The sequence below is a fragment of the Acinonyx jubatus genome, chromosome B1 (genome assembly GCF_027475565.1).
Source record: "Acinonyx jubatus isolate Ajub_Pintada_27869175 chromosome B1, VMU_Ajub_asm_v1.0, whole genome shotgun sequence".
Classification (NCBI taxonomy): domain Eukaryota; kingdom Metazoa; phylum Chordata; class Mammalia; order Carnivora; family Felidae; genus Acinonyx; species Acinonyx jubatus.
The window spans coordinates 14,086,853-14,112,161 of NC_069382.1; the positions used below are offsets into that span (position 1 = coordinate 14,086,853).

At 42.1% G+C, this 25,309-nt stretch overlaps 1 protein-coding gene across 3 annotated transcripts; it reads right to left on the minus strand.

Annotated features, from left to right (window-relative positions):
• Positions 1-5,624: 5,624 nt before the first annotated feature.
• Positions 5,625-25,279, minus strand: RWDD4 (RWD domain containing 4). 3 transcript variants are annotated; one of them, XM_053216271.1, is made up of 7 exons: positions 25,057-25,203; positions 22,551-22,631; positions 17,749-17,858; positions 17,518-17,686; positions 15,565-15,682; positions 13,235-13,284; positions 5,625-6,002 (listed from the first exon to the last, which is right to left on the minus strand). In XM_053216271.1, the coding sequence occupies exons 1-7, from the start codon at positions 25,078-25,080 to the stop codon at positions 5,943-5,945; spliced, it is 612 nt and encodes a 203-aa protein (XP_053072246.1). In that variant the 5' UTR covers positions 25,081-25,203; the 3' UTR covers positions 5,625-5,942. The 3 variants fall into 3 exon arrangements, with proteins under 3 accessions (XP_053072246.1, XP_053072245.1, XP_026932884.1); XM_053216270.1 differs by having other exon boundaries at positions 5,671-6,002; positions 17,518-17,665; positions 25,057-25,276; XM_027077083.2 differs by lacking the exon at positions 5,625-6,002 and adding an exon at positions 8,624-10,531 and having other exon boundaries at positions 25,057-25,279.
• Between the last annotated feature and the right edge of the window lie 30 nt (positions 25,280-25,309).

Consider the following 25,309-nt stretch of genomic DNA (forward strand, 5'->3'; position numbering starts at 1 on the left):
AAAAAAATTAAAAAAAAACAAACAACGATCCAGTAGCTACCACTTACTTCCTGCTCTGTAACCCATTGCACCATCAGGCTCTTGGCGAACACTTTCTCTCATTTTCCCAACAACCTGGTAATTCAAGGTACTATTATTCTTGTCCAGGGAAGAGCCCCGGTCTCCTTATCACTGAAGTAGAGGCCGGGAGATGTCATTTCCTTACATTCACACACATGGTGCGGAAGGCTGATTCCGGGACGGGTGCTCTTGTCACAGCTTCTGACTGACCCCGGATCCTCCCTGGTGCCTTTCAGTCGGGGTGCACCCGAAGGTACCGATACTGGCCAGGGGCAAGTAAGAGTACAGGCTGCTATCCGTGCACATGGATCGTCGTGCACACTGACAGGTGTGGAAGTGGGAACGATTTCTCAAAGTGGAATTTCTGGGCCAAAGGCTTTGGTGATTGTGACAGATGTTGCTGGATTGTCTTTCATGAAGGTTGTGTTGATTTACTCAGAAAGCTTTGGAAGAGAGAACCTGTCCCTCACACCTTTGAAAATGGTGTGACCCACTTGGGGGACTGCTTTTCAGTCTTTGCCCACCTCATAGAAGAAAAAGAGAATCTCACTGAAGTTTTGGTATCTCTTGTTCTAAGAGTTCACATCGTTTTCCCAGTCGTTGATATTTCCTTTCCTCAAACTGTCACTTTCTGGGGCACCTGGGTGGCTCAGTCCGTTGAGCATCTGACTTTGGTTCAGGTCATGACTTCATGGTTCACGAGTTCAAGCCCCACATAGGGCTCACTGTTGTTTCAGCACAGAGCTCGATTTCAGATCCTCTGTCTCCCTCTGTCTCTGCCCCTCTCCCACTTGCACTTTCTCTCTCTCTCTCAAAAATGAAAATAAACATTAAAAAACCTGTCACAGGGGCGCCTGCCTTGAGCGTCTGACTTCGGCTCAGGTCAGGATCTCCCAGTTTGTGAGTTCGAGCCCTGCGTTGGGCTCTCTGCTGACAGCTCGGAACCTGGAGCCTGTTTCGGATTCTGTGTCTCCCTCTCTCTCTGCCCTCGCCCACTTGTACTCTAAAAAAAAAAAAAACAAAACAAAACAAACAACAACAACAACAAAAACCTGTCACATTCTTTGCTTCTTTTTCTATTATGTTTCTTCTTGATAACTTCTAAGAACTTTAGATACATATATGCATATTGAAAGCAATTTTTCTTTCAAAAATAAATGTTTCTTTCAAAAGAAAGATAAAGTCAGTTATCTTCCTTATGGGAATTTTTCTATGTAGAATGTTTTCACTTTTACTTAGCATTTTCTTATGGCTTTAGATTTTTGTGTCTTATTTACAAAAGGCCATCTCATCCTGAAATGACGCATTTAAGAATCTTCAACATGTTCTTTTTTCTTGATGTATCTACAAGTTACTAAGATGTGAAATGTGAGATAGAAATGCTTTTCCCAGGGCATCTGGGTGGCTCAATCGGTTGGGTGTCCAACTTTGGCTCAGGTCATGATCTCACAACCCGTGAGTTCGAGCCCCACATCGGGCTTTGTGCTGACAGCTCAGAGCCTAGAGCCTGCTTCAGATTCTGTGTCTCCCTCTCTCTCTGTCCCTCCCCCACTTGTGCTCTATCAAAAATAAATAAACATTTAAAAAAATTTTTTTTAAATGCTTTTCCCATGGGGTGCCTGGGTGGCTCAGTCAGTTAAGTGTCCGACTTCAGCTCAGGTCATGATCTCACGGTTCGTGGGTTCGAGCCTCCCATCGGGCTGTGTGCCAACAGCTCAGAGACTGGAGCCTGCTTCAGATTCTGTGTCTCCCTCTCTCTCTGCCTCTCCCCTGCTCATGCTCTGTCTCTCTCTCTCTTTCAAAAATAAATACACATTTAAAAAAAGAAGAAATGCTTTTCCCTTTCTTCCCCGTAGGTGGCTGTCTAGTTGTCCTAATGCCATCTATTGGAGAAATTATATTTTCTACAGACCTATCATACATTCAGTTCTTCTATGTGTGTAGGTCTATTTCTGGAGTCTGCTTCATGTCACTGACAGGAGCAGATGCCGCCTCCTTACTGATATATTTCCTGTTGCTTGAAAGATGCTTAACTGGTAGAACTAATCTCACTTTATTACCCTTCTTTTTCAACGTATCTTCTGGCCGTTCTTGTATGCTTGGTTTTCCGTAAGGACCTCAAAATAAGTTTGTGTCTTTCTTTAAAAAAGTCCAGTTGCAATAGCACTGAGATCACCTGAAACTTATGGAATAATTTTAAAAGAATTAATATCTCCATCAATTTTATTTATTGATGGGTTGATTGCAATTGCTCAGCTCAAAAACTTAGAGGGGTCATTTTTGATGCACGTCTGTCTCTCCCACAGCCTTCATCCCATCCAACAGCAAATCTTGGCAGTGGTTCCTTCAATATATATCCAGGAACTGACCACTGCTCACACACTTCCTGCCAGTTCATGCTGTCACCATTTTCCACCCACACTTCTGCCATAGTTTCCAAACTGGTCTCCCTGCCTTCCTTCCATCTCTTTTCAACCCAGAAGCCAGAACAAACCGTTCAAACCTAAGTCAGATCGCCTCACTCCTCTGTTCAAAACTCTCTGTGCAGCGGTGGAATACTACTTACCCACGAGAAAGGAAATCCTGTCATTTGTGACAACATGGATTGACCCGGACGGAGGACGTTCCATGAAGTGGGAGAAGTCAGACAGAGAAAAGCAAGTAGTGTGTGATCTCACTTGGAGGTGGAACCTAAAAGAGCCGACCTCACAGAAACAGAAAGTAGACTGGTGGTTACGGGGGTGGGGGCAGGGATGTGGGGGTGCTGGTCAGAGGGTACAAACTTCCAGCTAGAAGATGAGCAGGTTCCGGGGACCTGATGTCCAGCATGGTGACTATGGTTAACAATACCGTATTAAATACTTGAAAGTTGCTGAGAGCGTAGATCCTGAATGTTCTCACCCCACACACAAAGATAATTATGTGTGCTGGTGGGGGTGTTGACTGGTCGTACTGTGGTTATCATTTTGCACCAGGTTAAGTGTATTAAATCATCATGTTGTACACTTAAAACTTCTGCAATGTTACATGTCAATTATATCTCAATAAAGCTGGGGGGGAAGACCCCTCTGGAAGCTTTTTGCCTCACTCAAAGCAAAAAACAAACAAACAAACAAACAAAAAACCAAAAACAAAACCAGACTTGGAGCACAGATCTGCAGGTGAATGAGTTCACCACGTGATTATTTGAGGGAAAGAGTCCCAGGCACAGCCAAGAGCCGGAACAAAGGCCCTAAGGCAGGAACGTGGTGGAGAGTCTTGGAGCCGAGGTTACAACAGCAGCAGACCACGGACCAGGATCTTGTGGGCCAGTTTAAGTCGCAAATTATTGAAAGCAGTTACTTACATGGGGTGGGAACTGGGGTTGCGGGGATGCGGCAGGGAAAGTTGACTTTTACATTAAACGCCTTGTGGAACAATTTGACTTCTCAAAATATACGTGTGACATTGATAAAAATAAAAAAATTAATAAAGGATTTTAAAACACTGACATACAACAGAAAAATATAGAAACGAAGGGAAAATCGTAACAGATGGCATTTGCCAGCACGTGGTGGGAGTTGAGCTTTTCTGTTAGCAGATGGATGGACATTCTTGTAGCCAAACTCCACAATTTCTCAGTCATCATGATTTTAAATAACACCCATCGATTTAAATTTTTATCTTTGAGCAGCCCCTGCAAGGTAAGGAATATTTAGTTAGTGTATTCAGCACTTAGCAAGTGACATGTCAAACCGACAAATTCTCTAGATGTTGTGATCTTCAGAGATACAGAAACAAAGGAGAGAAAGGTTTCAACCGTTTTTAATTTCTTTCACTTTCGTGCTAAAAAAATCATATTCTTGGGTAGAGTTTGAAACAGGTGTGATTTCTTAAAAATGTTTTTAGCGTTTATTTTTGAGAGACAGAGACAGAGTGTGAGTGGGGGAGGGGCAAAGAGAGAGAGAGAGAGAGAGAAAGACTCAGAATCTGGAGAGGATCCAGGCTCTGAGCCGTCAGCCCAGAGCCCGAGGCGGGGCTCGAACTCACGGACCGCGAGATCGTGACCTGAGCCGAAGTCAGACACTCAACTGACTGAGCCACCCAGGTGTCCCAAAAATCCCAGGTATGATTTTTAAGGACACAAAACAGATGGTGAAAAGAACGTAGGAGCTGATAAAGTGACACCTGAGGGACTAACATTTCCTAGGGTCCGGGGTCCAAACTTAGTGTGTTCCTTCACAAACAAGGTGGGCAGTAAGTGACTCAGGACACCCATTGCCCTGTGGAAAAGCCCGGAGTCTCACCTCGCACCCCGGGCAGGAGACATGCAGTGCGGGAGCTCACGGGAGTGCGTGGTCATACTTTTCCCGCAATTGCACATGTTAAATCTCCTCACCTTTCTGTACTCCAAAAACTGTCATCATATGAGAATTTTCAAGGTTAATTTCTAGCCACTTAATAAGAAAAAAAAATGTTTTCATTTGTGTTTTTTTCCTTGTGAAGTTTCCGTTATATATACATATATGTACTTTTTAATTAAAATATTTTTAATGTTTTATTTATTTTTGAGAGAGAGAGAGAGCGAGCGAGCACACAAGTCGGGGAGGGACCGAGAGAGAGAGGCAGAATCTGAAGCAGGTTCTAGATCATGGCACGGGGCTTGAACCCACGAACTGTGGGATCATGACCTGAGCTGAAGTTAGACGCTTAACTGACTGAGCCACCCAGGTGCCCCTATATGTATATATTTTAAACTTTACTTATTTATTTTGAGAGACAGGGAGGGAGTCGGGGAGGGGCAGAGAGAGAATCCCAGGCAGGCTCTGTGCTGTCAGAACAGAGCCGGACGCGGGACTTGAACTCACCAACTGTGACTTCATGACCTGAGCGGAAATCAAGAGTCAGACGCTTAACTGACTGAGTCCCCCAGGCGCCCCAGAAGTTTCCTTTTATAAATTGCATTCTCCTTAATTAGCAAAAGGACAAAACTAGATACAGAGATTGCTTGTTGCTTAAAATACCAAGAATAGTGTCCCAACAGGCCAAATCTTTGTGGAAGCCACAGAAAATGATAGCTCCAGAAGGCCGCGGAGAGGTACACAAGGTTACTTAGAACTTCTCAAGTGTCAGCAGCAACAACGGGAGAGAATGGGCGCTGGGGGTGGTGGGGAGGGGGATGTTTCCTGTCTGTGTTATCACCACCATCAGCCTATTACAACAATTTATTTAAAAAAATTTTTTAAATGTTTATTTATTTATTTTTGAGACAGAAAGAGAGAGATGGGGCGCCTGGGTGGCTCAGTCGGTTAAGTATCCAACTTCGGCTCAGGTCAAGATCTCATGGTCCGTGAGTTTGAGCCCCACGTCGGGCTCTGTGCTGACAGCTCGGAGCCTGGAGCCTGCATCGGATTCTGTGTCTCCCTCTCTCTCTGCCCCTCCCCTACTCACGCTCTGTCTCTGTCTCTCAAAAAATGACCAAACGTTAAAACAAAAAAATTTTTAAAAAGACAAAAAAAAAAAAAAAAAAGAAAGAGAGAGAGAGGCAGAGAGAGAGGGAGACAGAGAATCCCAAGCAGGCTCTGCACTGTCAGCACGGAACCGGATGTGGGGCTCGAACTCACAAACCATGAGATCATGACCTGAGCCAAAACTAAGAGTTGGACACTCAACCGGCTGAGCCACCCAGGCGCCCCTACAACAATTTGTTTTAGAGACTAGATTTAGACGGGAAACCCAGGAAGAAAATGATTATTCCTCTAGAAATGGTGGGAAACTTAGAACTAATTTCCTTATGTTTGGTTATCAGTGAGAAATGAAAGCCGTTATTTACCCCTGATTCAGGCACTCGCTCTTACAGGTGCTCTTCAGCTCCTCATGCAAGTTCTTCAGCTCAAAAGTTGTCATGTCACCATCGCGCTGAGCCAGCTTCGCGGACAGTGTGGAATCACTAGGCGGTACATCTGGAAATAACGCCACATTGCGTGTCAGCTAGACTTGAGTTTAAAAAACAAGTATTGAAAAGTTTTCAACAAGATTTCTGAATGAGAAGGAAGAAGGAAAGAAAGAAAGAAAGAAAAAAAGAAAGAAAGAAAGAAAGAAAGGGAAAGAAAGAAAGGAAAGAAAGAAAAAGAAAGAGAAAGAAAGAAAGGAAGGAAGGAAGGAAGGAAGGAAGGAAGGAAGGAAGGAAGGAAGGAAGGAAGATGGAAGCATTAAGCCTATAAAAGACCGGGCCCTAGAACTCCTGACAGGGCAGCTCCTGGAATGGTCTCAGGGCTGGAGGGACTGGTGTGCACCATAGTAAATGTATTTTTGAATCTGAAACTGATTTTAGGTTTTTAAAAAATTTGCTGACATTATAGGCAAGTCCTGCATACTTCTCCCCCAGGTTGCTGTATGGTTAGCATCTTACTTTATTACCTGCTTACTTAATTATAAATCTTCATATAAAATCTGTCCCATATTTTGTATGCGCTGATCAGTGACTTTCATACTTTTTTTTTGCCATGACTCACTTTAAGAAATACATTTTACCTGGTACTCACACATATATACCCCAAACCCAAACAACTGTCACACGCACTCAAATACCCTTGTGTGTGTGTGTGTATACATATATGTATACACACACACACACACACACACACACACACACACACACACTGGTATTTTCTGTTGCATTCTCTTCTCTTCTATTCCATTAGGAAAATGGCGGGTAAAGACCCTCAATCAGTTTCTTCAGTAAATGGATTGCAAACTGCAGTTTGAAAAACACCTTAGGTCACAAAATTCCTTACTATTTTGTCACCTAATTGGAAACACTGAAATTTAGAGTTATGGATTACCAAGTAATCCCTACCAGATAATGCCTCTTTTCTGTTTTTACTCTGTGGAATATCTGATGACAAAACAAACCTGTTTTTACACAGCTTGATTTTTAAATTTATTATTATTGTTGTTGTTGTCGTTGTTGTTAATTTTTAAGCAGGCTTCGTGCCCAGCCCAGAGCTTAATGTGGGGCTCGAACTCATGACCCCAAGCTCAAGACCTGAGCGGACATCAAGAGTCAGATGCTTAACTGACTGAGCCACCCAGGCACCCCTAAATTCATTATTTTTAAAGCTATCGCTAATAGCCCTCTGGATACCCACTGACCAATTCCTTGTCATAAGGACAAGGTCTTCTGAACCAAGATCCAGGGAGGCACATGCGCGGTGTCAAGCTTCTGGAAAGCTCAAATCACCCAGCTAACCTAAAATGGGGCACGGGAGGGGCTGTGAAGAAATCATGTGGAGACAGATTCTAATGTTACCATCAAAACGAGACAAAACCCAACAACGCAACTGAGTACCGCTTTAATTCCAAAGGATATTTATACTTCACATTTGCCAAAGCGCACTTTGCAAGCAGTACTAGTCTTCATCTGTAACTTTAATTCTGTTTTCACTTTTCGAGAAGCTCTATTTGGCTCTTTTTCAAATCTGTTTGACGAGCCTTAATAGTTTCTCAATCCTGATTTAATTCCTCTTAACGTGTAAGAGTGTCTGTCTGATCAATACATCCTCGAAGTCCTCATTCCCTCAAATTCCCTGCTGTCACAACATCCTGTTTCTGGGTACTGTGGCTTTTGGCTATGCCTGTACATTTCAAGCACTCTAGGTGTGCAGCTTCTTTAGAGGTCTCTGGACGGTGGGTTCTTTCAGGGCCAATCTGTGGTCATTTCTACCAGTTGCCCAGAGGCTCTACCCCATTGGTAACACTTTTTCCTTTTATTTCTAATGTTTATTTATTTTTGAAAGAGAGAAAGCGAGCGGGGGAGGGGCAGAGAGACAGGGAAACACAGAATCCGAAGCAGGCCCCAGCTCCCAGCTGTCAGCACAGAGCCCGACGCGGGGCTTGAACCCACAAACCCCAAGATCATGACCTGAACCGAAGTCGGACGCCTAACCAACGGAGGCACCCAGGCACCACTAATTCTGCTTTCAGATTTTATTTTTTTAAGCAATCGCTTCACCCAACATAGGGCTTAAACTCACAACCTCGAGATCAAGAGTCACATGGTCTACTGACTAAGCCAGCTAGGCACCCCAGTTGGTACCACTTCAAAATCCTGGGTTGAGGGATTTTTTTTTAGATTGCTCATACGGGGAAGAAGTCGGGCTGAAATCCAGGTGTGAGGTGACGTGTAAGTCATTAGGAGGGCACATGTTTACATTTCACCCTTCCACCTAGAAAGAACCAAATTTCAAGACAGGAACTTTCCCTCAGGGTCCCCACCTCAGGCATGCTGTGCATACGTGCGTGTGCGTGTGACCCCTTTTACCCTGAGTTGACCCCAGACTTCATGTGTCTTCTGGGCCCCCCGACTCTGTAAAAACCAAAGCTGTTCTTAACCTCAAGCTTCCAATCTTCATTTATTGGACTCTGGGTACTCCCTACCTTCTTGTCAGCTCATTACAAGATGTCTTCTTAACCCAGCATTTTAAACAGTATCTAGTAGGAGGGCACATCTTACACCCTAAGTCTGTGCAAATCTGTAAAATCAACAATTCTCTCGCGATTTGAAATAAAACACATAGAAAAATGAGCGTGTAGTTCAGGTTTTATTGCTTATCAATTATGTCATTCCATACAGTTTCAGGTGAACAGACTTTGAGAAAATATACTGGGGTGTCAAACAGATGATGGCAATACAGATGAGAAAGTTCAAGTGTTTCACAGAAGGTAGTTAGAGGCACCACTGCCACCATCACCCCCCAGATTTGTACAGTTCGTATAAAAAGAGTAAAAATAGTTCATTGGCATTTAACTAGCATCATTCTTTGTCATCTAGGAGCCACAATGTGAGCCTGAACGATGTCGCGGTCTTCAGAGCAAAACACAGTTCGCCCCACTGGCGGATATAGCGGTTTCAGTTTCTTTAAAAACAAGCCAACAAATCAACACAACCAAAACCACGCACGCAAGCCCCCCCCAAAAGATGGCATGTTCCAGTGGTCTTGCCGGTGGTCTCGAATTTTACTGTTTCCATTACATGACGTCAAGATATGAAATGTGATTCAGCTTTTGAAAATCAGATTACACTCCTTCACCATGATTGCACAGTATTTACTTTGTAATTCAAACGATTGAACAGAGCCTAATATTAACCCAGGGAAAGCCAGGGATACAACTCAAACCGCTCTTATGCTGAAGACACATCTTTAAAAGTTAATTATTCGTTAAAAACTCAGACCCAAGCTGCACGGGTATAACTTGAGGAACCGACGGTCTACCGTTGCAGACAATACAGCAGCAGTTATTAGGGTTTTAAAGCCGGGGAGCAAATGCAGTCACTGGAAATCACACACACGCACGCACACACACACGCACACACACACACACACACACACATCAGTAACTTCCTGCTTACGCTGTACTAATAGTTTCCCTATTCGGGGTTTTGAAAACAATCAAGCATGAACTATGATACAGCATTTGAAAGACTTCTATGTCTCTTATGATAAAGATGCTCAGGCCGAGAATTCCACGTAGATAGTTGAAGGGAAACAAGACTTGAAATGTGGTTTTAAGACCACTTCGAAGACCTCAGTTACCAGACAACTAGAAACACACAGTCGCAGATACATAGGAATTTATTAAAACCATGGTCTCCGACAATACAAAAATTAACTAGTAAGGCATTTTTACTTCCGTCCTGGCATATGCAGCAAAGAGAGACGTTTTAAATGGGAACCAGCACTTCTAGTCAAATGCTTTCGAGTGTATTTGGCAGATTTATTTTTATATTCTCCTATTCCACACACCACTGAGAACTCTCACGGTCAAACATCAGGACCCAAACCGAGAGAAAAGCGTAAAACAGAGGCTCATCTACTAAAAGGAAGCAGTACACCCTTGAGAAATAAGAAGAAACGACCAAGAACATTATGTGTAACGTTCAAATGCTAGTATTTCGATTTCCCTGAAGCCATTTGTGCTTCAGTAACTAAGAGAAAGAAGAGATAAAGACACTGTGAAGACGAGAAGTCTACTGGTAAGGACCATGCTGCAGAAACACCGTGGACTCGGCATTCTGCCCCACCGGGCTGAGAGTTTCCAAGGGGCTGCCGCCTCCTCTAAAAAACATCATAGCCACTAGAATAAGATCATATCAATTCACCTTGATTACTTATTTCCCATTTTGTCCATTTACGAAGCTCAACCATCTCTATAAGGTATACAAAACGGTAACATTTCACCTTTTATTAAGGCAAGTTTGTGAAAATAATTTCATACAACCAGATCTCTTCACGAACTTTCAGGTGAAAACACTTCTTCACGTAAGAAACATACAAAAAAAAAATTTCTGTTTTTATAAAAAGCCACCTCAATACCAGAAAAGAGTAACGAAGGATTTTGAACCCGAACCCAGTTTACTTTTTAAAGGACGCTCTTCCTTGGTCTCCAATTCCAAGCACTATTCATCATCTTTAGAGCCAGTTTTGCTTAACTATAAAAAAAGATAAAGGACATAGTCAACAAGGTGAAGCTATCATGTTATCTGATAGTTCATTACTTCCACTCACCATCAGAAATAAGTATTTATAGTTGATAGAACAACACACAACGAGATTCACGTAACTGACACCATCTACAGCTTTCACCATATTTAACTAGTTTTCATCTTAAGGCTCAGCTACTTTAAACAGGATTCATTAAAAATATAACCTCAAATAGATCAAGGGCGGCGGGGGGGGGGGGGAATCCCTCAAAGTTTTCCAAGAAATAAATTGGAACCAAAACAGGTGCCATTTATAAAATGAGTGATAGTCTCCTATTTTTGTTTTCTATCACAAATAATAAACTTTAAAAATTTTTTAAACTGTGGCAAAAAAAAAAAAAACCCACATAAATTAAGTACAGTTTTAAAAAAGTGATACAAATCTTAAATTGCAAGTCTTTTCTGTAACAATCCAAGGAAGTTAGCAAGCTGGGGGGTGTGGGGGGAGGGGGGATGTCCCCAAAGACTGACACACACACAACTCTGACCAGAATAAAGACCCAGCCACCAAGAAATCCCCACTGAACTCAAAGCCCGAGGCCCCCAGAGAATGTGAGAGGCTGTGAAAGGCAGAAACTGCTAAGAGCATCAGTTCTCAAACATTCTGGCCCCAGCTCCTCTTTCCACCTTGAGGATCTTAAAAAGCTTGTTTTCAATGTAGGCTATACCTACTGCATTTGAAATTAAAACTGAGAAATTTAATTCATGTAAAAAATAACAATCAACACATTGCATGATAACTGAATGACATTTCTTAAACGAAAAACTGCATTTTCTAAAACAAACTAATAAAACCTAATGGGAAGAATAGTGCTGTATTACATTTTTGTAAATTTCTTTACCATTGAGCTCAACAGAAGACAGCTGGGTTTTTGCAAATCTGCTTCTACTGTACGGCAGGTATCATGGAAAATGGCTAACGAGAACACGGTACAAGTATTAAGGACAAACTGACTTCATGTAAAAATGCACACACACACACACACACTTAGATTCTACACCGACTCACTACCTTAGAAGATTCTGGAAAACACAAGACTCTAAAATCGCACATTCTATTAGTGCTCTAACAGAAGAGTATTAGTGATGGCACCATCACACTTCCCGCAGCCTCCGGTAAATACCACCGTCCACTTGTGAGAGAATGCGGAAAAAGGACGAACAACACTTTAGTGTTATGATATAAATAGTTTTGACCTTGCAGACACCCAGAGAGCCTCTATGACCTCTAAGGCTCCGAAGACCACACTGAGAAACAACTATTCTCCAACACTTGGGCTAATGGCTTCTGAGTCCAGACCATGCCTCAGTGGGAACCTCCCTCTTAAGAGGACTAGATTATTTAAATCTTCATTTCTTTTATGTTTCCTGAAATTCTAATTGATATTAATGAGGACTCTCTGAAAAACAAACAAAAAACGAAATTTCCGGAGCTAGGGAAGGAAGGGTACTATCCCCCCCTCCGGGACAATTTTGGATTAATCGGACAATTTTGTCTCCCCAGTTTCCAGGGAGATCTGCTGTCTGAAAAGAGGCACTTCCGTTCTGAGTTAGGAGACAGCTCGTTCTCAGGCATGACGCATTCTGCAGAGGGAAACGACCGAGCTGGTGAGGTACCTACAAGCACACCTGGGACAACACGCAGTACCCAGCAGGCATCGGTGGAGGGGCCTGGGCAAGTGAGAGGATGCTGGAGAAGCTGCTCCCATACAGGTGTCTTGTGTACGGTCAGTCTCTGGCCCCGGAAGGGGACAAGACATACCGCTTCTTTATTACAATGGCAGCTCATGGTTCCCTACTCCCAGGGACTATTTTTGTACTAGATTCTAGAAGCACAAAGCTTCTTTTCAACAGTTTCTATAGAAAAGGTATCCCACGGCCCAGAGGACTGACTTTCACATAAACTTTAAGAATATACTGCTTATACATTACGTGTATTTGTAGGTGGTCACGAAAATCCTAACCTTTAACTACTCTTGAATCACATCAATTACTTCTCACAGCAGCAGTGGCACTAATTGACACGCGAAACTCATTTCACGAAGTCCTACAGAGAGAATTAACTTACTGTGCTAAGTATCACTTTATTTGAAACTACGAATAACTCAAGAAAAACAATGGAGAGAAGTTGGCAAAAAACTTCAAGGTGAAAAGTGAATGATTTTAAACAAGAAAAACATAAAATTCTTGTTGACAATGATGGGAAACCCCATCTAGGGTTTGCTCTAAACAAACAAACAAACAACAGACAAACCCTCCAAAACCCAAAAAACTCATTTCTATTAAGAAATCAAAGCATTCCTTTCTATGACTTGTTTCTTCAGCTTCCATACATGCTCCTGTAGTTCAGAGTCACAGTGAGGCACATTCATTATTCAGAGGTAGTTACGTAAAGTCATACTTTAGCGTATTCATAACTGAGTTCTTCACATTTTCCGTTATTTAAAAAAAGAAAATCTAAAACTGAAGGTGTAGGAAAGAAAAGAATGCGAAGGATATTTCAAAAATACTTACATGCTGAAGTAAAAAAGGAAACAGCCATCCCAGTAAAATTCAAAGGTGGAGGGGGGAAAGAATGGAAGATATGAGTTTCATTATTTGACGGCATAATCGTAACAACTGTCTGAAGCTTAGATTATACGCGTTACGTACCTTCACCACGTCAACCCAGTTCCATCCTCGGGGAAGCTGTCCTTTGTGATCTAGAAGAGAAAATAGGGACTTTACTTCCAAGACCAAGCAGTAATTTTTAAATTAATTACCATTTGAATAAATCAGCGTTTGCATACTATCCCATGCAACAAATTAAAATTTAAATCACATATTATGAAGTGAGAAAGCTAGTGTATCATCACCAGGAATTGGAAGCACGGCTCTGCCGGGGATACTGGCAAAGCAATTCGATGTACTCCCTTTTCACATTTACCCCATTTCATTCAAGACAAAACCTGATACTAAGGGGGAAAAAATATGGAGGTGAGTTGGAAAAGCCAGAAAGAGGAGCTAATCAATTTATTAGTTTCATGCACTTGTACAATTTTATTTGCTTTCTATAAGGTCACTGCTTATTTAAAGTAAGGAGTTGTGTTACTTTGCTGCTTCGGGTGTGTTTCACACTAGGGAGCTAGGCTCAAGACAAGAGACCTTGTAAACAAACGTCCAGCCCCAAGACTAAGAGGAGGCCCGGGCAACTTCTTTATTAACTTTTGTGGTCTGAGAAAATATGACTTATTTCATCTTTCATTGTTTAATCTGACAGGCCTTTAATCTATTGGGAGCACTTGAAAACAGGCTCAAACTTTATGTAAGAATTTATAGTTTACAAAGTGATTTCGTTCTTGTGACAGAATATTTAAACTTGAAGAATAGTTTAATAAATACAATATAAAAGTGTTTTAATTTAACATGGCTTGATTTCCTGTATGCTTGATATATCTATATACATCTCATTTTACGGAATCTTCAAAATCTGCATTCAAAACCAGTACATTAATTTTACACAGGGAAGTAGACACTAACCTCATGATTCTTATAAGACAGAGGCAATATTAGTGGAGCTCAACTTTAGATGCTAATACTTCTTTCCTCCTTCATGTCAGTAAGAATCTTATCCCACTGTTTATTGGTTATACGGGGCATGGGGGCAGGGCACCAATGTGGGTAACTAAAACTTACCCGTAGCGCCATGACTGTCCTATTCAAGTTTTACTTAGAATCCAGGTCCCAAACTCCTATACCATAACTATAGAAAGATAATCCCTTTTAGGTGGACGTCACCAAAAAGATGGAGATAGGGAACTATTAATGAAAGGGAATGATCATAGGTCATTATGTATGAAAACAACAGGTGATGAACCAACAGAAATGCTACAGCTTAAAAAAGAGATTAACTAAAATTCTAGAGAACAGATTACAACAGCTAACAATCCACTGCTTCGGTTGTTCATGCTTTAATTCTGCTCTGACATTAGGTATAATGGATTCCCTGATTTTTTATTTCACAAACCATTCCAACTTCAAAAATGTATCTTGAGGGCCAGCACAGGGTCGTGATCTTTTCATTCTGTCATGCAGGATGTTAAACAGAGCATCAACAACCAAAAAACTGCCATCACTTTGTAAAAGAAGGGGCATTATTTTAAACTTCCTCACCAAAGTACAAGGGTCAGTTCCTCTCAATGAAGGGCGACTTGTAACCTTATATCAATAACACACACACACACACACACACACACACACACACACACACACACACACGTACAGACATACGTACACATGGACACACTTGTATATATGTATACAAATGTTTATATGCATCCACGGTAATGTCCTCATTGTTCTGGACCAGAAAAAAGTTTACCGACTGATACCAATCTGCAACCTTTCAGGTTAAATAAAGAGATCAAACATTATTGATGGTATGAGCTAGAATTTAGAACTCTCTTCTAAAGGTGCATACAAAATGACTCTGCTTTAGAAAAAACAGGAATTCTGTTCTTAAATCTTACTGTAGCTGTAAAAAATGAATTGAGTACAGACAAAAGCATTAAACCATTTATTTGTGCAAAGACTGAATGGTATACCAAACTTCATTTCAAATGAAAGCTAGAGTTCAAAATAATTTGAGTAATACACGTGTCTCCCATAGAGATAAGCAAATAGGAAAATCCCAACATGCGGAGAAGGGTACGAGTTGGACCCACTTTGCTATGCTATTCTGCTGTTTCTCAGTCTCAAGACTCATTTGTGGTTATTTTGCCGCTCAGTTACCTTCTCCTCACGTGGTGATGTCTGGTGGTGAATTAGTGGTAAATATTTTCAATATATATCCGTGACCCAAGACAGTGTCTGATCCAAATGTTCCAAGAATGAAGAGACGAGACCTTCTCTTCTAAACCTAAATATACTGATTAAACACTCATATCATATTAAAAAGCAACCTATTTATCTGTGTTATTAAAAAAACAAAAACAAACACAAACCTGTTTTATCTGCCAGCTTACGTTTCTGAGCTTTTGAAAGTTGTTCTTTTTTGTCTTTTTTCTTACTTGATGGGGCTGTATTAGGAGTTTCAACGGAGATGATACTGCTTATGGGTATCTAGAAAAAAAAATAATTCCTATACCAATGCCTTAAAACTTATTGAATTACACTAAATATGGCCACATCCACAAGTGAGTTGACAATTTTTACATTTATGAAGTAAAAGAACCCTGTATTATAAAATTCATTTATTAGGGTAGGTGTCATTAGCACATTGATATCACTCTTCCAAAAGTTCACACAGAAGGGCTTACATAAGATTAGCTCAATTATTATAACCAGGTCCCTGAGAAAGAAGATCTGACACCAGTATCACATTGAAGCTCTAAAGTACTAAGGTAACTTCACAATTCAATTGATTTGCTTTATTTGGAAATTTAAATAGGTCTTTAGGAAAATCGCATGTGCCTACCTACAAAATCCTGATTCTCTGAAGAAATGAAGAAAAAGATTTCAATTTGGATTCATGCAGTCAGAGTGTGATCCACACAATTTAAAATGCTTCCTAGTTGCCAAGCATTGCTGTAAATGATGTACGTATAGTACTCATCTGATCCTTACTGCAATCTTACGAGGTAGATGCCATTATAATCCCCACTTTTACAAATGAATAAATTGAGCCTAGTGAAGTTAACACATCTGCCTCCTTCCTCCCACCGAGAGAAGTCACATCACATAGCAAGCAGTGCAGGGAGGGTTTTCCAGGCCACGTGGTCTGACCCGCAGGCCATGAGCTTTGCTGCCCTGCCCGATGGCCTCTCTAGCTGCCCTCCGTGTTCTTCCGTGTTCTGTTAGGAATGTGGAAGCCAGGATTGCTCAAGTAGAAGACACGCAGCCTTTGTTGTCAAACAGCTTACAGTTTGGTTCACCAAACTCGACGGATCCCAACCCCTGAAATTCTTTAAGCACATGACTTGGTGCAAAGGGATCTAATATGTAGATGCCCAAGGTCATGAAAGATGATTATTTCCTAAAATACTCTTAATGAAGTCTCTTTAAGCTTGCACCAACTTCAAAGTGAACTGTGGCAAGACTATCTACAACTAAATTTGCCTCATGAAGAAAGTAACTTCACATGTATCTTAGTGCTACATAAGAATCCTCTATAAGCTTTATGAAAACATTAAATAAATTAAAAAAAAAATACATGGTTCAACAATGTCTCTCTCTTTTTTTTATAACGTTCCTTTTTTTTTTAAGTTTATTTAGTTTTGCGAGAGACAGAGCAAGAGAGAGAGAATGCAGGAGGGGCAGAGGGAGAAGGAGACATAATCTCAAGCAGACTCTACACTCTCAGGGCAGAGACTGATGTGGGGCTCGAACTCACAAACCGCAAGACCATGACCTGCGCCCAAGTCAAGAGTCAGATGATTAACCGACTGAGCCACCCGGGTGCCCCAACAGTATCTGTTTGGGCAGGCACATGAAGTATTCTAGTCTTAAATGAAGGCTAAGATCTAGGGGATACAATTCCATTTTTGAAGTTAAATAAATACCAAGAAATCTAAAATTCATTATTCTTATTTAACTCAGGTGTAACTCATTTTAAATCTAACACAAAATCGGGGCGCCTGGGTAGCTCAGTCGGTTAAGCGGCTGACTTTGGCACCGGTCATGATCTCGCCGTTTGTGAGTTTGAGTCCCGCGTCGGGCCCCGTGCCGATAGCTCAGAGCCTGGAGCCTGCTTTGGGTTCTGTGTCTCCCTCTCTCTCTCTGCCCCTCCCCAGCTCGCACTGTGTCTCTGTCTCAAAAATAGATAAAACGTTAAAAAAAATCTAACACAAAACTTCCTTCCAATTAAAAAAAAACAGTAACCGGTAAAGATTAATTAGTAGCAGAGTGAAACCAAAACAACAACAACAAAACCTGACCCAAACTAATCACAAGCTCACCGTAGAATTAATGGGGTGGTGATTCTCCATGAACTGCTCTTTATTGTCCTTGGCATATTCAAACAATGTGTAGGTCATGGCGGTCCCGAGATGAATTTCCACTGCTTCCTGTAACTTGGCTAATATGCTCTGCTTTACAGCTGATGATCTACAACGCACAAGAAATACACTGCTGAGAAAAAAGTAAGGGGGAGCGTTACAAAAAAACAATGAGAACAAAACACTACTCACATGGTGTTGTTAAAAAAAGCGTTCATAGATATAATTGGAGGTGTTTGGGGATATGTTTCTGTCCAGGAAATCTCTATTAAGAAGGCTTTGGGATCGCCATTTTCACCTATCTGAAGAAAAGGGAAATCTTAGGCTTGTAAAACGTGATACAAAGACAGAATATTTACTATGACTTTTTAAATGATGAATTATTGCCAGTGCTCACGATCAGGTCAGAAATGTAGTATTTTGAAAAGTTCAGGAGTACGGGCTAAGACTCAGAGGAGTTGAGGGCCGTATGAATAGTCTGACTTTTGATGTTCACAGCCTGTCTCTCCAGACAGCCCTTCAGCTTTTCCCAGTACCGAGACTGTCTCACATAATTTTTGTCTCATCAAAACTTTTTGAAGGCAGACATCAACTGTGGGGGACAGGAAGGGAATGGACAAAGATAATAAACCAACCTGAAACCCTTCATCTTTGTCTGAAGTTTTCTAATTGCCAAATCATAAGAGGCATCAAGAACAAGTGAATTGCTACACATTGGCCCAATTCCAAGAGACCAGAAAATGAAATGTAAAACTTAGAGAAAAAAGGCAAAGAGATAAGGTTTAGGAATGCCTTAGGCTGGATGAGAACTTTCAAGATCTACTCTCTTACCAACCTTCAAATATATAATACGCTACTATGAACTAGAGTCACCACGCTGAATGTTACATTTCCCTTACTTACTTTTTTCTAACTGGAAATCTGTAACTTTTGACCCCCTTCACCTGAATAAAGATGTCTTTTTTATTTCTTTTGCTCGCCCCTACTTTTCACTTGGAAAAATGTTAATCTCGCAGAGAAACTAGAATAAGACGACGAGCACTCCTTGACATGTACCTTATTCACCAAATACCTCTGCTTCCATCCATTTCCCTTTCTTCCTTCCCACTACAGAACCAACCCCTGGCCCCAGGCGGGTGGCTTGTTTTCCTTTGTTTTTTGTTGAACTCTTTGAAAGTAAGACATGGTAAAACGTCCTGAAATATTTATTGGGTGGGTAGAGTATCCTAAAAACAAGGACATTTTCCTTTATAACCACACTACCATTATCACACCCAAGAAATTCAACATTGATACAGAAATATCATCTAATTCGTAATCCATCTAAAAAGTTCCCCAATCATATCTAAAGTGTCTTTAATGAACCACCTCCTCAACCCGTAAATCTGTAATCCATTAAGGATCATGGATTACATTTGGCTGCCAAATTTCAAATCCTGCTTTAATTTAGAACAGTACCCAGCCACCCTGTCTGCCTTTTAAATATCTTTCATGACAAAAATAACCAAGGGCAGTTTTCTTATATAATGTTCCCAGATCAGGACTGATGTTTCCTCTATTCCAAGTCCGATTAAATATTTTGGTAAGGATACTGTGCAGGTGCTGTGGTATATTCCCATAGCATCACATAAGGAGGCACATAAGATCTTCTGGAATCGTCACTGGTGATACTAAGCTTGATCACTTGGTTAAGGTGATATTCTCCAAATCTCTTCACTGTAAAGGTATCTTTTCCATTTTGTAATTAAGAAGTAATCTGTGGGGTGACACTACAAAACCATGTGAATATATTGTCTCGCAACATCTTCTCACCCAAAGTTTTAGCATCCATTAATGATCCTTGCCTGAAACCATCACTGTGCTGGCAGCAGCAAAATGGTGATTTTTAAAAATTAATTAACTTATTTATTTGAGAAAGAGAGCGAGTGCACATGTGCACAAGTGGGGGAGAGGGGCAGAGGGAGAGACACAGAGAATCCCAAGCAGGCTCCATGTTCAGCACAGAGCCCCACACACGGCTCGATCCCACGACCCTGGGATCATGACTTGAGCTGAAATCAAGAGTTGGACACTCAACCAACTAAGCCACCTAGGTGCCCCAAAATGGTGATTTTCTAATACAACTATGGAATAACTCACAAATCTGCATCTCCTTGTGCAAAGCTATGCTAATTTCCACTGTAATACTTTTAGTATATACGTTGGGGGTTTTTTAATATTTATTTTTAGACAATAGCAACAGATTAAAAAAATTTCATCCCAAATTGTTATTTGATTTACCTTTACTCTCTCTGACCACTACATTTTTATTCCCCTCATCCTCAATCACAAGACACAGCAATATAAGGTGAGGCTTAGAAATTATGTCTAACTTAGGGCTCTGTTGATATTCACCTATGTAAGTTGATTACATACTTGGTTTATGCTTGTGTTTCAAATGCAGAGATGATAAAAAAAAGTGATGAAAATTACTTGCTTTATGCACTGAGTCCTTTTTCAAGGTGCATGTAAACAATGTGCCACATGCCTTCTGCAGCGCTAGGTATGGAAGATGCAGAGATAGAGACAAGACCACGCCTGTCTTCAAGGGGGGGCAGATGTTTAGGTAATTCACCAAACTGCATCATGATTAAACGTTTAAGGGGATGGAACAAAGTATGAAGACACGGGGGATGGTCAGTTCGGCTTTGAAGTCAACGGCTAGGAGACATGGCCCAAATACATCACAGAGGAGCCCGAGATAGGGATTAAAGGAGAAGAAGGCTGGATGAGGGATGTGAGGTGAGGGGAAGAGCAAATGATGTGTCCATGGGCACGGTATTAAAAATGCAGGAGGAGCACCTGGGTGGCTCAGTCGGTTAAGCGTCTGACTTCAGCTCAGGTCACGATCTCATGGTTCACGAGTTCCAGTCCCGCGTTGGGCTGTGTGCTGACAGCTCAGAGCCTGGAGCTTGCTTCAGATTCTGTGTGTGTGTCTCTCTCTGCCCCTCCCTCGCTCGCACTCTGTTTCTCTCTCTCTTTCTCAAGAATAAATAAACATTAAAAAAATTTTTTTTAACGCAGAGTAATGTTCCAGAAGCTACTATGGCTAATGGACAGTGGTGGCTGGGAAAATGTGGAGAGGCAGTGTGGGGCAAACAGAAGGGACTTGAGTGTCAAGCTAAGGCATTTAATCCTTATTCTATAGGCAGGAGAAACCTTTTTAAAAGAAGGGCGGGGGTAACTAATTACATGTCTCAGGGAGCTGACTAGTAGTCTGAGAAAGGACTAGTGGGGAGGTGCTGAGGGAAGCTGAGGACAGAACCAGAAGGGAAGAAATGCTCAGCAGGCTACTAAACCAGTCTGCACAGGAACTGAGTGAGGGGTCCGACTATAACCCGGCCAGGGCTGTGCCCTTGTCCTCCGACTGTCACAACAGACAAGGTTTCTAAACCCCACTTTTTATTCCCTTTAAATCCATCCTGTAGGACGCACGCACATTCTACTACATTCTGCACACTGCTCAACGAGTAGCTGCTGTTGTTAATACGGATGTTTAGGAAAGGATGGGGCAATTCTCAGTCTACCATTTGCTAAGGGGACAGTGGCAGTTATTGGGGAAGTCTGGGCAGGCAGGCGGATTCAAATTGAAGGTCTAGGACTTAACTCCATTGTTAACCTTGGCTATTCAAAGTCTTTCGTCTTCCTATCCATGGAGTGGCCTAAGAATTACTGAGCTTGAAAGGGAGTCAAGAGGAGTGGAGCAGAGGGCAGAATATCTAAAGAAAGTAATTATAGATGATCTATTTCCTGTGATGTCTAGAATTATGTATTTATTGTCTTAACTTACTTTAGATGATGATGTAAATAACTGTAAATCTTTTACAAAAAAACTTTCTCATATTACTACCATTTATAATCATCGGGATAAGTGGTTTTTACATTATTTATTTACAAAATAAGATACTGGTACTGTTTCATGTTGAAAACAGTTATAAGCAAACTCCCTTTTAGAGAAAAATTGACATAACACATAATGTAAAAAATACTCACACATATTGATTATATGGAATTAGGAAAATGTCAACTTTTCTTGACTATATCATAAGGTAGTAAAAATAATTCTAGATTTGGATTAGAGACCCGGATTTTAAATCTAGTATTTATCAGGATCAGCTTGGAAAGCTTAGGAAGCTATGACTGAGAAAAATTATCTTTAAGATTAGAAGGCAAAATTATATAATTTCCAAGGTTTCTTCCATTTCTAACATTTGATGATTCTGTCACAATAAAAACAAATTTATCTTGATTTTTAAAAGTTTCTGAATTGGGGCGCCTGGTTTGCACAGTTGGTTAAGCCTCCAACTCTAGATTTTGGCTCAGGTCATGACCTCAGATTCGTGGGTTCGAGCCCCTTGTGGGGCTCTGCGCTGACAGCATGGAGCTTGCTTGGGATTCTCTCTCTCTCTCTCTCTCTCTCTCTTTGCCCTCTCCCACTCATTCCCTCTCTCTCTCTCTCAAAATAAATAAACTTGAAAAAATAAAAAAATTTTAAAAATTCAGAAAAAGTTTCTGAACTGTTTTCAAAAGTTAGAAATAACTGATGTCACGGTGTGAAGCTTTCATTCAAATGCTTTGGAAAACCCAAAGATGTAATAAATTTAAACCACTAAATTCAAAATACAAAATCATTAAAAAAAAAAACAGCATTTTTAGCAAGCTTCAATCTTTTATAAAAAAAAATTTTTTTTTTTTTAATGTTTATTTATTTTTGAGAGACAAAGAGACAGAGTGTGAGCAGGGGAGGGGCAGAGAGAGAGGGAGACCCAGAATCCGAAACAGGCTCCGGGCTCCGAGCTGCCAGCAGAGAGCCCGACACGGGGCTGGAACTCACGAACTGCAAGATCATGACCTGAGCTGAAGTGGGAAGCTTAACTGACTGAGACACCCAGGTGCCCTTAGCTTCATCCTTTTCTGAAACAGTCGCAAGGGCTCCAGTCTGTGCCGCGTCTTACCCTGTACTGGAATGAAACTGGACTCAATTCCCGGAAGCTTTCGTCTCCTTCATAAATAGAACGTAATGCTTCCAGTTCCATCTGAAAAAAAAATGAATCAAGTGAGTTTTGCTTAGTGGTATAAATGGATTCGTTTCCATTCAAGACCACTCCACTGTGTAAAACTTAGCTACCTTTTGCCGCCTTCCATGTTTATAACATTTGTATACAAGGTATATAGTCCATGTGCAACATAGTAACACAATATTAATACTAATAGTTACTTTAATCTTTCCCCCAGAATACCAAACTTGAAAAAACATTCATGGACAACAGAACGAACTTACAAAAAAAAAAAAAAAAAGATGGTTAGGAACAGGTTGACAAGGATCTACCCAAGGCGCAAAAGGGATTGCAAGAGAAAATGTCACTAATAATCCTTGCCTGGAAATATTTCTGAGAGCACTGTGGGCTGACGGATGAGGACTCCATCACACTTGTGATGACTGATGACCGCCCGAGAAGAGAAGCAAGGAAAGACATCACTTGGGTATGTATTTTACTTTTCAAAAAGGTGCGTGTCATGAATTCTACAGACTAAGATGGACAAAATTTGAGAACAGATTATTAAAGAAACGGTTCGTGGGGTCCCAGGGGAATAAAGAGTAGAAGTCCCTGAGCATTGGCAAGCGGACGAACAGCAAGATAAATGGAAGCACCCTTTCCTAGAGAGGGTGACTTGGCTGGCACATCAGGAAAAGGCCCACATGAGTTTCGGCAAGGCACCTCTTGCTACCTTCACAGGAAAACAAATACAGGAGTTCAAACTAGATTCAAGAGCAACTGAGATTAGATCAGAAACAACAACCTTATTTCAGATCTAGTACTCCTCCTCGTGCCCTTAATCCTTTCACATATTTTAACTAAGGAGTAGGACGGGAACAAAAATTGAAGGCAGGCTTAGCAAGTTTATGAATGACAATTTGATGGCATAGTGAATCGCGCTGGTAGCAGAAGAATTCAGAATACCCTTGCAAAACCATCTAACCACATGAAATTTTACAGGGTGGCAGGAAGAATTTATCTCAGATACCTAAACAAACGAACAGCGGATGAAAAACTAATTGCTTTGTACACGGCACTTAAAGGGTTGTAGTTGACAGGAACTACCCGTAGAAAACAGGACACAAATAAACGTAATCTGTGCACAGACACGATTCCAGGAGGGTGAAAGAACAAAAAGAATGGACATATGGAGAAAAGCTAAAAGGAACCACTGCGTATGAGAACAGGACATCGGAAAAACTGGGCAGAAAACTGTCTTCAAAGATGTGGAAGTCAGTCATGTGGAAGAAGCATGGAATTCTATTATTAAAATAGAGATCTCTGGGCTCCCCAGGAATTCCAGGTCCGTAAATTCCAGGCAAAGTACAGGCTTCCGTTTGTCTAACAACCACCCCAAAGGTTCTAAGCCTTGCTCCCTGGGCCAGACTTGGAGAAACGTTACATTTTATGCTCCATGGTTCACAGTACCAACTTGTTCATGCCTCCGCTTAGAAACTCACCAGGCAAGAACGGTTTCGAAGGGATTCACGAATCAATTAGCTTGTTGGACATTGGGGTCCTTTACAGGTAACTTCCAGTCCAGAGAGACTACCACATCTATCATGGAAAGTGCCACCTTTCAAGAAATATATTCTAAATGAAGAGTGAATTGCGTACCTGGGAGACTCGGATTCCAGTCCTGAGTCTACCCACAAGCTCACTGCGCAGCCCTGGGGCGTTCACTTTGCCCCCGCCAACTCTTTTCCATCTGTACACACGACACCGCTAGAGAAGGTTCCCCTAGAGATGACCTGTGTTACTCCCTGATCATATGATTCAACGTCAACGTGGCATTTCACGAGAGAATATCTGAGCACAAACCCTACGATTCAGGTGGCACGTGTGTGCTCAAAATAGACTTCGTTTCCACTGGACAACCACCAGATGGATAAATGATGCCACCAAACAATAAGGCCAGAAACCAGTGTCATTATCTTCCTCCACCAGAAATTTAACTAACTCAGGGAAGCCTCTCCCTACCGGCCAATAGACTTGAAAGTTTAAAAGTGATCAGATTCCAAACAATGTAACTCAGTACACAAGCGCTACAACAAGAACCTTGAGGACTGAAGGTGAGCCGAGAGCACTGGCTCGCCAACCAAGGACACTCATCCTTGTTATTAAGGAGGCGTGGGGCCACCCCCCGGGCTTGCAAAACTGAGATGGGGTGGGGGGAGCGGAGGCAGAAGCTAACCCTTCCCCTTCCCGCGCGCCTGCAGCCCCCTAACCCCCCCACCAGGACACCGGTCAACTTGGGGCACCCCAGCCAGGCTCTGTGCGCAGCAGAGGGGCGAAGGCACGTGCGGGGGCGCTCGTCCCGGAACCGGATCGCAGCCGGGCCTTGCGAGGTCAGTCGCCCTCCCTTGGAGCCAAGGCACCGCGCCAGCGCGGGGGAAAGGGGAGCCCGGCCAGGGGGACTCACCTCCTGGTCCTCGTTGGCGCTCATCGCGCCGGTCACGGGACGCCTCCCGGGAGGACGTGCGCGACGACCAGAAAGCGAGAGCAGCGGCTCCCAGCCCCGGGCGTCCTCCCGCTTCCGCGCCCTGGGCTGCGGGAGGCACACCCCTCGCGCGGCGGACGAGAGTCACGCGCGCCCCCGGCCTTCGGGCAGCGTGAAGCAGCCTGTGGGGGGAGGGGGGGTCTGTGGGCGGGGAGCCCGAGGCCGCTGAGGGTGG